Source organism: Monopterus albus, unplaced genomic scaffold, assembly GCF_001952655.1.
Source record: "Monopterus albus unplaced genomic scaffold, M_albus_1.0 scaffold31.1, whole genome shotgun sequence".
Lineage (NCBI taxonomy): Eukaryota > Metazoa > Chordata > Actinopteri > Synbranchiformes > Synbranchidae > Monopterus > Monopterus albus.
This window is the reverse complement of record NW_018127911.1, coordinates 5,717,683-5,733,405: the sequence shown is the minus strand read 5'-3', so window position 1 is coordinate 5,733,405 and position 15,723 is coordinate 5,717,683. Positions and strand designations below refer to the sequence as shown.

General features: G+C 38.7%; 2 protein-coding genes across 7 annotated transcripts in view; both read right to left on the bottom strand.

Annotated features, from left to right (window-relative positions):
• Positions 1–15,723, bottom strand: part of cobl (cordon-bleu WH2 repeat protein) — a 57,452-nt gene that overhangs the window by 32,591 nt on the left and 9,138 nt on the right. For 4 of the 6 annotated variants that reach the window (XM_020596653.1, XM_020596647.1, XM_020596650.1 and 1 more), the window contains 6 exons: positions 11,602–11,796; positions 9,581–9,791; positions 5,107–5,335; positions 3,721–3,765; positions 2,201–2,289; positions 1,775–1,837 (listed from right to left, as the gene is read on the bottom strand). In XM_020596653.1, coding sequence (XP_020452309.1) covers positions 1,775–1,837; positions 2,201–2,289; positions 3,721–3,765; positions 5,107–5,335; positions 9,581–9,791; positions 11,602–11,796 — 832 coding nt within the window. The remainder of the gene's footprint in view (positions 1–1,774; positions 1,838–2,200; positions 2,290–3,720; positions 3,766–5,106; positions 5,336–9,580; positions 9,792–11,601; positions 11,797–15,723) is intronic. The other 2 variants (XM_020596649.1, XM_020596648.1) reach the window with 2 other exon arrangements.
• LOC109958196 (caveolin-2-like) lies at positions 6,160–7,284 on the bottom strand. Its single transcript, XM_020596654.1, has 3 exons — positions 7,148–7,284; positions 7,063–7,093; positions 6,160–6,351 (listed from the first exon to the last, which is right to left on the bottom strand). The coding sequence occupies exons 1-3, from the start codon at positions 7,282–7,284 to the stop codon at positions 6,160–6,162; spliced, it is 360 nt and encodes a 119-aa protein (XP_020452310.1).

Genomic DNA, 15,723 nt, shown 5'->3' with positions numbered 1-15,723 from the left:
GAGATAAGAGGCTGTGCTTTTAGTGCTAATGTAGCCAATGTAGGGTAATCTGATCCCTTCAGGCTAACAGTACTGTGTGTCTATATGTGTGTGAGTTTGTTTGTGTGCATAAATGCATGTGTGTAGTAACAATCACAGCAAAATGAAAAAGCCCATCTGCACTAAGGCCCACTGAAAAGAAATAGCTATATGAATAAATATTGTACATCTTTGCTGCCACAGTCTGGGATAAATGTCAATGTTTTGTGTATATTACAACCGTTTAATTATACTAGTTTTAATATATAAGTGATGCTCTGCTTCCATGTTTGTTTTCCTTTTCACTTCTGTCTTCCCTTTATTGTCATCACTTCGTTCAAACCCTACAGAATTAGTAGGAGCAAGATATGTATTCAGAATCAAATGGCCAAAGAGGATGATCATGGTGACAATGATTCAACAACATGAACAAAGAGGTAAATGGAGAAGCTGAAATCGGATGCTTTGTGCTTAATGGGACAGTGAAGTGAACCAGAGTGAGCCAGGCAGTGTTTTTCCAGCTAACATAATCAAATACCATATTGACCTGAGGTGAGCTACAGTACAGATGGCTGCTGCTGAACTGAGGTTCATGGCTTCCAAATCAAATTGGCTAGATTGAGTTATGGATATAACAGGTAGAGGGCTTCTTAATGCAGCATCATATGTACGTCTAGTTCATCATGGATGTACAATACATGTACCAAAGTGGATGTAATGCATTTTATCTTGGAATAAAAAGTTCTACATTAAGTCAATGGTCTTTATGATAAAAAAAAAACAACAACTTTAAAGCTAAAGGATTATTAAGATTTGTTCGTATCCCTCCTCCCACCAACTATCTTTGGGAGGCTAAAATTTGTTGTGGATCTCCTCAAAGTTGGTCAATACCATTTAGGTTGCTGTGTGTCTGGATCCTGTTGGGTCACTAGCCATCTAAGAACACAAACTGCACTGTCATGTATCACTCTGTAACACTGTTCTCCTTAATTTTATTCAGTGCTCACTTGTAGAAGTGAAAAGGGAGTGTGGGCAATAGCTTTTAGTACTCCTCCTTGGACCTTTTATAAACAAAGCCCTAACTGACTGCGAAGCTTATGGAGACAGCTGCTGCCCCCTGGAGGATACCAATGCACATGACCAGAATTCAAAAGTCAATTGTTTATGAGCTACCGGGTTCTAGTCTGTCACGGTGGGCCTGAGCTTATATCGGTAACTCTACGGTCATGTGTGTGAAGCCGATTCCATTTTTTTGGTATACAGTGAAAATATCACTGACCAGCCAGGAAAACTGACTTTGAATATATTTTCCACTGGAGTGATGAGCTTTGATGACACTGATACCGGCACTTGTGTGACCTGACACACCCAGTCAGCATGTAGCAATAGTTGGATATGGAGGGCATCTCAAATGTACCATTTTAGTTTAGTTTCTTATTTAAAAAAGAAAAAAACAATTACCTGGGCTAAAACATGGCCTTAAACAGGTAAACCTGTTATGTTACATACACCAGCCTGAAGGCCTACTTTGTTTCACTTGTCTAATCTATGTTGCAACATTGTCAACCTAGTGCTAATGAGTTGTTTAATGGAAAGGACGTTTGTAATTTGTGCTGTTACTGGTTCGCTATTTACTGTGCAAGTCTTCCTGATATTCTGTCTGACCATAACATATTATTGGAATGTTTCAAAGACAGGTTCATTTGAGATCACAACAAAACAAAATCCCCCATTAAGGTGTGTTAATTATACTTACATTGGATTGTGTGTTTGTATTTTGGATTACTTTATCATCCATCTCCGTAGATGGTGTCTCTGTCTGAAAATGGAAGGCACAGCTAACTTGCAGCATTCAACTGTTCAGCCATGCATTTAGCCAGCCTCAGCTAATTATTTTAATATGTATGAATTGCAAGCATCACTCAAGGTTAGTTTGTAAATGATTACATAACTTTATATTACTCATGGTACTTGTGCACATAAATCTGCAACATTGTGTGACTGGTTAGGATGACTTGCTCTTAATTCAATTAGTAATAACATGCATAAAAGGAATTAAACTTTGAAAATAAAACACAATTACAGTGTTAAAATGAAAATTGTTAGAATTACACATGTAAATACACCGTTAGTGTTAACACAAAATACTGCCAAAAACAGAGACAGCAATCTGGAGTCTTGCCTTGGATTTCTTTTTGCTGAATTGGAAGATCCCCAGGAAGCCTTTCTTCTCAGGGCTACCTAAACTGAAAGTACTGGAGCAAATGGGGTCTATCCAAAAAAAATAAATAAATAAATAAACAAGAGAAGGAAAGGAGATGGAATTAGGGTCATCTTCAACTGTTTATGAGAAATTCAGTAGAAGTGAGACAAATTTGACAGTGCATTTGTCTTGACAGAAGAGCATTGTGACTTTACAGTACACTCTCACATGTAAGCCAATTTAGTTTGATCCCTGTGAAATGTAATTTGATTGCAGTGTTCAATAAACAGATAAAGTGTTTCCAGTTTTTATTGGTCATTTTATTACATGGTTAAAACATCTACAGTGAACTGAACATAATCTGATTTTCCTCAGCAGAGGGTGCTGTAGCATCACTGTTCTCAAAGCCCATCTCTATCACGGTCTACAAAAAGGTACAATTAACCTGTGTCACCATAACACTGTTGGCTTGAAGAGAGGCAGGGAATAGGGCTGCATGGTAAATTGTTTTGTGAGCGTGATTTAGATCCCTGTGTGATCTCAGTTTGATGTGACAATGATTTTGCTGTGTGATTAGCAGTGAGCTGCCTTGCACCAAACTAAGCGCTGCCTTTTTCCTCATTAAGCTGTGTTAACCAATAACTGCAACTAATAACCCCAAAGTCATTTATTTCTGCTTCTACTGCTATTCGGCACTAGTCATACTGGACAGGCACAGCAATGTTTGAAAAACATTTGCAGGAGGACACGGCCCAGCAAGTTTATTTATATAGCACATTTTCATATACAAAGGCAATCTAAAGTGCTTAACACAATGCACACTGATGGATAAAACATTAAAATGCATACAACATGCACACAGACAAAAAACATTAAAATGTATATATAGACAAAACATTAGAATGCAAATAAAAGCAACAATTAAAAGATAGTGCATGAAGCATCATGCATGAGTAGAGCGCACATAATATCTTCCACAATGTCAAAAATGCTGGATTTGTTTTTGAATCAGTCTTCTCTTCCTGTCTACAGCTTGTCACATGATGTAACGTATTTCTGCTACTGGTTAATGCAGCTTAGTGAGGAAAAGGGAGCGCTTGGTTTGATACAGGGCATCTCTGTGCTAATGCAAACATGGCAGAATCATTGTCACATGAGACTGAGATCACACAGGGGTCTAAATCACGCTCACAAAATGATTTATCATGCAGCCCTTAAAATCACAGAGGTATACTACTGGGTTATTTGTATTCTGGAAAAAGCATAGGAAAGTTTAAAACGGATAGAGATGAATATTCATGATAAATTATTTCAAAATGATGGGCACTGACTACATTAACAAGTGTTATAAATGACATTAAACCAACAAAAAGGTTTTTTTTGAAGATCAATCACTTCCAAGCAAACACACGTCTAATGCGGTAAAGAGAAGGGTTAATAAGCAAGCAGAAGTGTGTTGGGTTAAAACGGCAACATGGATATGGTTGGGTGACTAATACCTGATAAGTTAAGAGCTGGGGCAGAAGCCATTTTAGGCTGGAGAACTGGAAAATATGACAGGGTTTAAAAACACATTCAGTCATATATGGATATGAATGACCTACAAAAAAAAATAAAAAATCTATTTGTACATTATAAGCTAAAGGTCTTTCATAATGTCTGCAAAATATAATCATTAAATAATATCTGGTCATAAAGATGACAATGTTCTAAATATCCCTACTTATATTCTTCATGACCATAAACCATTACCTTTTCCTCTAAGATCATACTTTGAACAATATCTATAAATATCAGTGGGTGTGGACTGTTACCATGTCAGTGAATCATAACAACTGACCATAACTTCCTACTAAACAAAGCATAACATAAATTATTCTACCCCAAGAGACAAACACAGTATTTGACAAGGTTCTTTTAGCTGAACATACCCTAAGAAACACAGCATAGGGTTATGTTTCAGTTAATGCTTTGACATATTAAACCAATGACTGACTGCACAAACTATGTTAATAGTACATGCTGATCATGCTGTACTGCAGAATACAATGTAATGCTGGTTTTGTCTCTCATTGCACTGGAAGTGCTTTAATGAGCTGTGATGGACTGGGTTCACTTGAGATCCATACTTTGCTTCCTGCAAAAGGCACAAAATGCCTTTGATTTTACAATGTACAACCTGGTATAAGGTGGCAAAGGTAAGCAAACACTGTCATTTTAAGGCAAAGAGCAATGTTAAACTTGTTGTTCCTTATAGGGAAATTCTCTTTCATCTGGTTCTCATCCACAAAAAGGTCCAAACAGTCACAGGCCCACACCCTCTGTAGATGGATGTGTCAGTCACACTCTTGTTCTATACAACACGCCTACATTTAAAAATATTTTCTGAAGTTCTGGCATACCGAGAGCTGTCCTAAATCAGTTAGTAAAATGTGGATGCAGACTAGAAAACCCACTGACGGCCAGTGACCATTTTTGCTCACTTACTGTCCCTAAACAGAAGCTCACTTGACAGCAAGTGAAAAAAACATTATGCAAGTTCTGTTGTTCTTTCTTTTCTGATCATGCATATAGTGCTATATTTCCCAACTCACTGTCTTTTTTGGTGGCTTAAGACAAAAGTAAAAGACTGTGATTCACTAACTGCATATCCTAATTGCTTTGGGGATGACAGTAATTTGTAGGGCAACAGCAGATAATATCACATGATAAGTAGATGAGCCAATGCATCTATCAGCATCCATGATCATGTTTTTTTATCTGCTTTAAATCAGCTTACCAAAATTAGCCACTAATTTCACAGAGCATAAACCAAGGTGAAGGAACCCCAGCCTTTAAAGAAAAAGAAAATTACATAAGACAGAATCCAGATGTTAAAGGTTTACCTAGCCTCTGATCGTGTACATAGAGCTCCTTGATCCCCAGCTCTGTCAGTGATTTGTCCAGTGGTATCTCGTGGCGACTGCTGCTATCCTTCAGGAGCAGGATATGTGCAGGGTCAAAGTCACACTTTTCACAGATGACTGGTATCAGAGCCTGGAGTGGTACTAATGGGTTGACCCGCACCACTGCCTTTTGGGTGCCGTGGTAGTTCACCATCAAGCGCACGGTTTTCTGATACATAGAAGAGAGAATTGGGGAGAAGACTAGATGTTGGTGTCTAACAACTGGATGAGGAAAACAGCAGTCATTGAACAGGGATCTTCTTTTAAAAGAACTTCTTGCAAGCAGGACAACAGCAGTGTACAAAGCTACACAATGTGGAGATCCTTTTACAGCCACGTCTCTATTAGATGCAAAAAAGGCCGACCTTAATGGATGAGAAACACAAAAAGCTGACCTGACAGAGATGTGTTGTATTGTTTTTCCATCAAATAAAGCTTGAAGCTGATAACCAAACATGTGACAGGAAAAAGCATAGGCCAACTCAGTTACAAATGTACATTTTTATACGCACACACACACACACACACACACATATATACATATATATATACACATACATTAGTAATAGTCTAAAATATGAACTTCTGTAACTTGTCAGTTTTGCAGCATCTGACTTGTGCAAGCTTAACAACTACAATTGTCTTGAACTTACACCTTTTAGATAGTACAAATTCAGCACTGGTCCACATGGGCCTGTCTTTTACTACCACTTCTCAGAGCAGAATTTCTTGAGCAGAATCTCAGAGTTCTTATCCAAAATGTGGTTAGGGTTATCTAGTGCAACTATTTGTAGTTGCACTAGATAACTACACAAAAGATGGCAAAAATTTAACTTCAGTCACAACACAACTCTGAATGTAGTTGAACTACCAGCAAGTTACTGCAAAGTGTAGTTAACCTGCTAGTTTCATTACATGTAGTTCACTACTCCCCAACACTGCTCAGAGAGTAATATTTATGCCTTTGTAAGCGAGCATTTTTCTTGCACCAGCCTACCAGACATGTAGACAAGCCAAAATAGCCAAGAAAATGCCACAAAGAAGAGCAAAGGGCACGGCAAACAGCAAGGTGAGGCAGCGATAAGTCCATATACGAGTCCTCTCAAATCCAACGACACTGTAAAGCCACACTTGGTCAATGCTACGAAGTCTAGCTGGTTCTGCCAGCACATTACTGACCTCTACCTACAGAAAGGGGGCAAGACAGGAGAAAAGTTAGTCAAGTCAATATAATTATAGAGTACATTTTAAAAACAAGTATGAAAACAACTGTTTTACAGCATCAATTGAGAGGGGAATTACTGCTTGATCTGGAGAGAAATACAGCAGTGAAGATGTGAAGATATGATAAGGCAGTGACCAGATCTCCAAATGAGACCTTTTTTTAAAAAAAAACTTTTGCTATTCATCTGATGTAGAAAAACTACTAGTAACATCAGAATTTGTCAAATTTTAGAGGAGAATCAAAAATAAAATCCAAACTTTGGTGGAAGCATATATCAATAAAATAAAAGAGGGCCTAAAATGTACCTCTGGGGTACACCGCAAAAGATAGCAGAGGAGAATGAAAATGTATATACATATATATATATTAAACTATAACTGACACTGATCTATGTTGCAAATAAAAATTACATCCCTCTAAGGCCTTACCCTGAATGCTTGCCACACATCTGAGACATAGCTGAGAGCTTGAAGAAAAGTAAAATTGTATGATTTTCAGAGTATACATTCTCAAAAACCTTATGCCTGACTCATTCAATTTAGGATAGGATGGGTGTAGTGAAAATGTAGAAGGACCATTACAACTCTGCTTAACCAGTAATAATCACACAAGTAGTCTGTGAAATTCTTTGTACCTGTATAGTCATAATGGGGAGAAAAGGGAATGAGGACCTTTAGGTGCTTGTTGATGCCATAAGGGTCCCTGTTGACAGTATTGCTGAGTGTTGGCATAGCAGAGGCTGTGGGAGGAGTTGGCGTAATGGACACAGGAGTTGGGGCTTTGGATGCAAACTCTGGAGGAGGAGGAGGAATGTCTATTGGTTCTCCTCCTCCACTGTTTTCATCACTGTCATCATTGATCTTACACTCCACCAGATAGTCATCGCTCACCATCATCATCTATATATATAAAAAATATGTGTGGACAATACAAAAACTAGCTATATTATTACTCTGCATTGGTTGACTTGCAGAGTAAAAAAAAAATGTGTCGACTATAAAACATGTAGGAAAAGAGACGCACAAATCAGGAAAGATATCCAAACACACAAAGACCCTTTAAGTAATGACTAACTTAAGGTTAGACTTTGGCTGCTGACAGAAAATGTAAGATTTAATAGACTAGAGATGATGTCTGTGTGCACATGTGATTAAAGATAAAGCATCTGAGTTTAGATATGTGTGTGTATTTTGGAAGCTAATCCCACTACACCACATACTGTTCTGTGCTTTATCACTAAGTGGTTGACAACAGCCTCTATAAAAACACACAGACCACATAGGAGTCAAGAGGCTGACGAACTCAGGCAGTGACTCTTGCATGGTTTTTCAATTACTAATAAAGTGGCATTCAAAGTTTTGTATTACTTTGATGTCTAATGCTAAAACATCTCCACAAATCTCATTTACAGTAGTTTGAGTCCTTTATAATCAGATGCAGCAAAGCCTCCAACTTAAAATACTAAAAAAGTGCAGGCTTTTGCCAAAGTCTAATAATTTTCTGGTTTTCTCAGGCAAAACTGTTGTTGAGAGATGATTAAATAATCATGCATGAATGTGGCCAGTTGATGATTGGTTGACTTCTTTCAGAAGATGAGCATAGCAAAGATTACATATTTTTGACTTATGGGTCACAAGATATGGTGGTGGTGTAAAAAAAAATTAAATAAAATAAAATAAAAAAAGGTCAAAATGAATAAATGGGCTGAGAGAGGAGGCAGTGGCATAATATACATAGCTCTTCACCTTGGTGAAAGTAGCAGTTGTACCATTAGAATAAGAATTTACCATAACAGAGAGCAGCTGTGGTTTTAAGGGTCAAAAACAAACACATCACAGTGTGTCAGCTTTAGCCCACTGCATCAGTTTAAGTCTAGAGTAATTAGAAATTAATAGTTATATCTCATTAAGGAGTTTAATGTCACTGATGTCTGTATTGTGTGTTCAGCTTTATTCCTAATGTACAAGTGAAAGGTACAAAGCTATTTCTGTTTGAGACTAAGGTTTGCCTTCCAAAAATCAGTCATTGAACCCTTGGCTGGATACAAGGTTTATATATAATTATAGCTAACTGAAAGAGTCCAGTTACTTTGTACAGTGTCATATGAGTACTGAATTGTATGACAGTTTACTGAAATGCTTTTTTTATACAATATTTTGTCCATCTGGTCCATATCAATGATGGTCAACTAAATATCAGAAATACAACACAATACAATTCAACAGCACTAACAACAGCAACCTCAAAAACTACTGTTACATTGAATTAACATCACAGACAGCTCTAACAAAAGTAAAGCATTATAAACCTCATGAAGGAAGGCTTTTTGTAGGGTTGTTGTATTAGGCTAAATTAATTGTATTTGAGTGCACAGTTTATTCAGTTTTCATTTTAACTGATGAAACTGGTGGTACAGTGAGAAGACAGATAAAACAGAAGAAGGAAGACTGATGGCATCATCAGTCTCTGGCCTGAGGCCAGGTGGGGTCAAAGGAAGAGAGAGCAGCCAGTGAGCCCTGAGAAGGGCAGAGAAATAATGCATGGTAACTAAAGGTAAGGCACTCATCAAATATTCAAACTGTAGGAGGAGAGCAGAAGAGAAGCAGAGAAAGAATAATGCTCAGTAGAAAAAATAATTTCAGATAGGCTAATGAACTGTAAAAATACATGACAATACAATAAATACAGGGGGAATGAGAAGAGGCACACATGACTGACTAAAAAGCCAGTGTATGAGAACTGACCCAATGTCATGCCAGGCCAGGTTTGTCCCAACCAGCTTCCTACCTTTGCATGGGCCTACCTTTTCTGGTTTCACTGGCCTTGCTTTCTGCCAGCAGTCAGAGGTAAAAGGTAAAGAGGCAAGGGACGAGTATTACATATGGCTTCAGAGTGCAGCTACAGTATGTGTATAGTACATGCAGACTGTACAACTATTTTAAGGGAGATGGTTTTTTCTCTGTCATTCTGGGCTACATTAATCTACATTTTTTCATGCAAAACACACTTTTATTTCTCAACAATCTTGCATTATTCACTTTGCACTAATTTGTTAAATATCAAATGAGTGTCGCTATAACCTTATCTCAGAAGGTTTTGAATATGCTGTGATGTAAAAAAGCTAAAACTAAACATGCACTTGACAAAAAGAACATCCAGATCACAGTATGAGACATCACTGCAACTCACCTCTGGCACTTTGGGTGCTGGTCTGCGTACCACTTTCTCCTCCCAGACCTTCTCCTTGATGAGGACACAGGCCACGTTGAGGGAGCCCAGCAGAGCGTTGGGCTTGAACCCCAAAGGGTGGCCCTCGGGCGATAGCAGCTCCAGTGTGTGCAGCGCTGGATTCAGGTGGTAGCGGCTGCACACCTCAACCAGCAAGTCCATCAGTGCCTTACTGAGAGAGAGATAGGGGGAGAGAGAGAGAAAGCGAAAGAGAGGGTGGGGAGGAAGGAGAAGTAGAGGCAGGGAGTTTAGAAGAAAGGAACACAGGAAGCGATGGGGAGCGAGGGAGAAAGCAAAAGAGGAAGTAACAAAGATAGGATTACAAAGGATACCTAGCTTTAGCTCCAGCAAAGAAGTAATTACTTCATATATCAAACCAGAGACACTCTCTCGAGTGATGCACTTAAAAGGGATAGCTAAGTGATAGATGGAAAATATGATTTTAAACACTGAGCTATTTTCACAGCCAAACTGTAGATTGAATAGCAAAAGCACAGATTTTGACATGAAGCTCAAAAGGTTGTTTATGCCTTCATTCCTTTGCTTGACCATTTTTGATTGGCATGATTTTACACCCTGAAAATGTCCATAGTCAATGGACAATCAATCATAACACTCAAAAATCAGGCCATATGATGTGTAGCATTTAGATGCAATATTGACAGTGACTGAAACTTTTAAAATGTATGGAGGGAGTAAAATATTAACATGAGCCTAAAGCTGCATTTTGGAACATACAAGAATAAAATGTAGTATTAAGCTAATCTTATTCCAACTTTTGTAGGAGAATTAAAAATAAAAGGCTCAAAACAACAACAGTAGAAATACCACTTACATGCTTATTCATATGCTGTAGATTTAATCTGTTGATGTTCATTTAAACAGACTCTAAAGAGCATTTTCCAAGAAAAGGGCAATGATAAAGCACAGTAGCACAGAAAAAATGATTAGCAGAAAACTTGTTGCGATCACAAACTACTTATGTTCACTGAGCTACAAGAGAAGTTCTGAAGTCTACTTCATTGCTTTATGTGTATATACTGTATGTGTGGGGGTGCAGCTGATGAAGAGGACTATAGTATAGTATAGTCAGTCCTCAGGTGCAGAAACCAAAAGACAGTCTCCAGTGTTTTCTGAGAACAGCCAGATCAGATGACAGAACTGGGAGAGATACCAGTGACGATCACTAACACAGGGACCCAGTCTACAAGTAAAATCTGTAATCAACAGACCCAGTGTCCTCTGTCGTATGGTTATTGCGTTGATTTTGTATGTTGCATGTTCATCAATAACAACAATGCAGTGGAGTCAAAATCATCATCCACTTAATGTAAGCAAGTTTGAAAGTACAGTTTGAAAAGTTTACAAAACAAGTCTATGTGATGAAGTGCAGAATGTTCTGAGGTTGTCAACCTAAGATACTCTGAAGAACCAACTTCCTATTTTACACTCGTGAGAAGTATCGTGAAGACACTCACTAATCTAAAGTCGATCTATGGTTAAGAGGACCTTGTTTCTGTACCAGCGGGGCATCCCCGATTTGCTGCACTAAAGGAGGGAACCTCATTAGAGACAAAGATCATTAGCAGATCAGCCTTCATCGTTTGTCTCTCTGAAACCAAGCTTGTGCTGAGGGTGGGACCCCTTGACAGGGCCCCGCTGGCACAGCACCTCAAACTGACCCAGAAGCAACAAAAACATAATTTGTCTCTTAGCTAAAATTAACTAAGATCCTGTATTTATAGATATAAATATTAACATGCACTGTAGGTATGAATGGGTGAACATTTTTCAGTCATAAAAGACTTCATGAAACCAAAATGTAGTCATGGCACATTTTAAAGATAAATGCAATGTAAAAACAAGGCCCACTAAAAGGTTTTTCATATGTTGTAATACAATAACAAAAGTTGCAAATCAACAATCAGCGATTTGTTAAGTCAAGAGTTACTGTGTGGTTGTGTTGCACTCTGTCTTCTCACCTCCCATCCTCAGTTAGAGAAATCTGGCATCCCTGTGGCAGAGTTAGCTGTAGATGGACAGTGGACCTTAGCGCATTCTCCTTGGCATCTACATCTGATGTCCTTCCCCCATCGGGCACAGTGGTTCTGAAGATGTGGCGAGGGGCAGGTTGAGGAGGCTGTGGCGGAGGTGGGGCACGCGTCTTCATTTTCCTCCTGAGCAATTACAAGATTAACAAAAATAAATACTAGTCATTTTTAAGGGTTTGGTTTAGTTCACTTGAGTGTAGGTTTTTTTCATTTATGACCATGGTGCACTTTATTAGGTCATTTCACATGTTGTACTTGAGTATCACATTTACAATTCATGAATCAGCAAATCTATCCATCAAGGGTCCATGATGATTTGATTGAGTCAAGTAAAAACACCTTTTCTATCCAATTCACTATTGACATTCTGACTCACTTCTTTTAATTACCATTTAATCATATTAAACTATGTAGATTATTTTGGTTCATCCACGTCATTTTTGATTTTCTTGAGTTTAGCTTTTGTTACACAGCACAACAGCCTAATGAAAACACCCCACTGCCATCACTGCAGGAGCAGCATGAATACAATGACATTTTTTTTCAGCTTATCTGTTTGGGACACAAATGTTCCCTTCATTTAGACTGAATAACAATCTACAGTTATGCTGATATGATCCATGTGTTTGTCAGGATGATCCAGCCTTGAGCCTTAGTTTATTCCATCTGCTCCTCAGACTCCTATGAATAATAATTTAATCACACCTTCTCTGAAATCACTCTTAAGCAACCACACTTTTAGAAAATATTGCCACATAGGCCTAATCAATGTCTGCTTTCAAAACTCCTTCCTAAAGGAAAATGATTAACGGTCCTATTTTAACAAACATATCTCATCAGATCTTATTCTATGCCCGAGCAAGTTACTTAAAGATATACTCAGCCAAAACAGTAAAAGGCAACATAATCAACAAAGTAATACTAAACTTGAAACCGTAGTCACACATGACCTCATCCCTAATACTGACTAATCTTTAGCATTGTAGTACTACATTTTTTCTATGACTAAAAACTATTCAAAATATCACTATTTGTGGGTATGAGGGATTTGGCTGGTTCAGGTGCATACCATATATCATTTATTGTGTTGACAATAGCTGGATAAAAGCCATAAAAACAGATAAGAATACATTCCACACTCAAACCACAGCTTATATGGGTGGAGATGTGACAGATCAGTTACAGTACATTGCTATCTGCACACTTGACCTTGGCTCGACAAACTGTACTTAGTCTAGCAGACATTTCATTTTGATAACATTTAAAATAGCCATTCTCTACCACACATTTTAGCATGCACTCCCTTTCTGTCTTTATAGCATAAATATTAGCCTTAGATAGCAAAAGAACAATCCCACTCACGTCAAAAACAGTCCTTGTGCTGATTAAATGTTCCACACGTGTTATAGTGTCAGACTGTTCATAAATAGTGTCAGACTCTTCATAAATCTAGTTAATAAATCTCCAAGAAGGAATGTCTATGTATAATCCACTATCTTTCAAGATACTCCTGCCCAGTATAAAGGCAAAGATAAAGCGAATGAAGAATACAAATGAACATAGCGCAGTGAGTGGACTCTAACCTGGCTGAAGTTAACCATTAACAGCTATCATCTCACTCTCATTCACAGAGGCCATAGCGTCACAGACTTGTTATGCAATGCAAAAATGGTTGTTAAAGGTAAAACTAACTGGATTCTGTGGATCTGTGGGACTTGGCCCAGGCCTGGCTGAACACAGTCAGCTGTTTCCTTCTCTCTTTCTTGCTTGCTGTTTGTCTGACATTTTACTCTCCCTCTCTCTTTTTCCCCTCTCTCACACATACAAAGACTCCTTCTCACAGAGTTAGAATGAGCGAGTGTAAACTGAGAAAAAAAAGGGAGAGAGTAAAGGAGAAGCAGGGAACCCTGCTCTGGCACAGGGGGACAGTCAAGTCCTCCTGCAGGGACAGAGTTACAAATAGGCCCTCTCTCTCACACACACACACACACACACACACACACACAGGTTACTAATGGACCTTTTAGAACCACTCAGTTTTCACTTGACAAAACAGCATTAATCAGGATATTTCTTTTACTATGTCTTTTTAATGTTTCAAAAAGCTTCTAAATGAAGTATCTAAAACATCTAGATGCAGGATTCATCTTAAACTGACAAAGCTGCTGTATACTCATGTGACCTGTGGTAAAATCATCCAGGACTGCAAGCAGAAAACATAGTGAGCATGCATCAGCTTTGCCAGTCAACAAGGTAGAGTAATGGCAACCACAGCCGCTCAAAGCAATGAAATAATACTACAGAAAAGAAGTCGTAACCTCAGTCCAGCATGGAACAGATCACCATGCTGTGTAAAGTTTGTAAAAATGTTATTCAACCTTAAGTGGCAGCATGACATTTATTTTGATATTTAAATTTGATATTAAATTGTATTACTGATTTCATTCTTATTTTTAATCATGTTAGTCTTGTGGTCATGTAGACAGAAAAAAAGATTAAAATGGTAAATTGTCCATAACACCCCCCACACACACACACTGTATTTTCATTCCTTGTGGGGACTTTACATTGACTTACATTCATTTTCTAACTTTAACCATAGCCACTACTTGCCTACCACTTACCCTCATCCTGACACCTAAACCATGTTGCCACCCTAAAATTCAGTGATTTGTGGGTCAAGTCCCCACAGTGTGAGTGTGTTAACAGGTTTCATTCCTCATGATGCAAGTAATACAAAGGCACGCACACACACACACACACACTAATGTTTTGGTCACATCACTCAGCCCTACTTGTTGGTTGGCAAATTTAATGCAAACAGATACTACACACTAAAATCATGACTAATGCAAGAGAGGCTTATTTTGTAATTACTCCTGATGAGTTGTGCATCTTCTACCACCTGCTACACAACAAATATACTTCCATCCGTCCATCTTCGTCCACTTTATCTGAGACCAGATCGCTGAGGCAGAGCCTCCCAGACTTCCTTCACCCCACACACCTCCTCTAGCTCCTCAGGAGGAACCCCAAGGCATTCCCAGGCCAGCCTGGAGACATAGTCTCTCCAACGTGTCCTGGGTCTGCCCTGAGGCCTTCTCCCGGAGGGACATGCCCGGAATACCTTCCCAGAGAGGCATCCAGGCGGCATCCTAAACAGGTGCCCAAACTGCACATCTTAGAGTGGCCTTTTATTGTGGCCAGCCTAAGACACACCTGTGCAATAATCATGCTGTCTAACCAGCATCTCGATATACCACACCTGTGAGGTGGATGGATTATCTCAGCAAAGGAGAAGTGCTCACTAACACAGATTTAGACAGATTTGTCAACAATATTTGAGAGAAATAGGCCTTTTGTGTACATAGAACAAGTCACAGATCTTTGAGTTCAGCTCATGAAAAATGGGGGCAAACACAAAAGTGTTGTGTTTATAATTTTGTTCAGTGTACATAAATAAAACCTAGAATATGGCAAACATTTGGTGAACTTTTAGTTTTTCACTGTCATGAAAAATTATGGCCTCTAGTGGCAGCAACAGAATACAGCATCTCTATTGGTGTAATGTTTAACTGTCATTACTCTTACATTTGCTCTCAGTCAACAGCATAATTAACGGCAACAGCTTAAGATATAAGCCTACACAGCCTACCAGTCATCCTATTTTGCTGTCTGTGTGCCAGCCTCTCAACCAGATTAGTCTCAGTGTCTGCATGTTGATATGTTTGTGTGTGTGTGTGTGTGTGTAGTATAGTATAGTATAGTGCATGCATGAACAGCTACCTCCTCCCTGACCCAACTAAATCCATTCTCACTTCTGATCATGGTAGTCAGGATACATCACACATGAATGTATAAGCACGACTGTGCAGGTATGGTGGGCTGTGCTCATGCAAAGACACAGATGACCTTAAAACTAGAATTACTGCCTTGCAGCTGTATGCCTCCACCAAACAGTCCAATTCACAGGTATGGTACAGAAATGAGGTCACTGACCTTGACCTGTGACCACCAAAATCTAATCAGTTCATCTTCCCTCAAGGCATTCCT

Excerpts from the sequence above, each read along its gene's own strand:
- LOC109958196 (XM_020596654.1), bottom strand. The coding sequence starts at position 7,284 with ATGGTGAGCGATGACTATCTGGTGGAGTGTAAGATCAATGATGACAGT. Across the intron at positions 7,094-7,147 it reads CCAACTCCTGTGTCCATTAC|GGACCCTTATGGCATCAACA; the intron begins GCCAACTCCTCC and ends TACTGTCAACAG. Across the intron at positions 6,352-7,062 it reads GCATCAACAAGCACCTAAAG|GTAGAGGTCAGTAATGTGCT; the intron begins GTCCTCATTCCC and ends CCCTTTCTGTAG.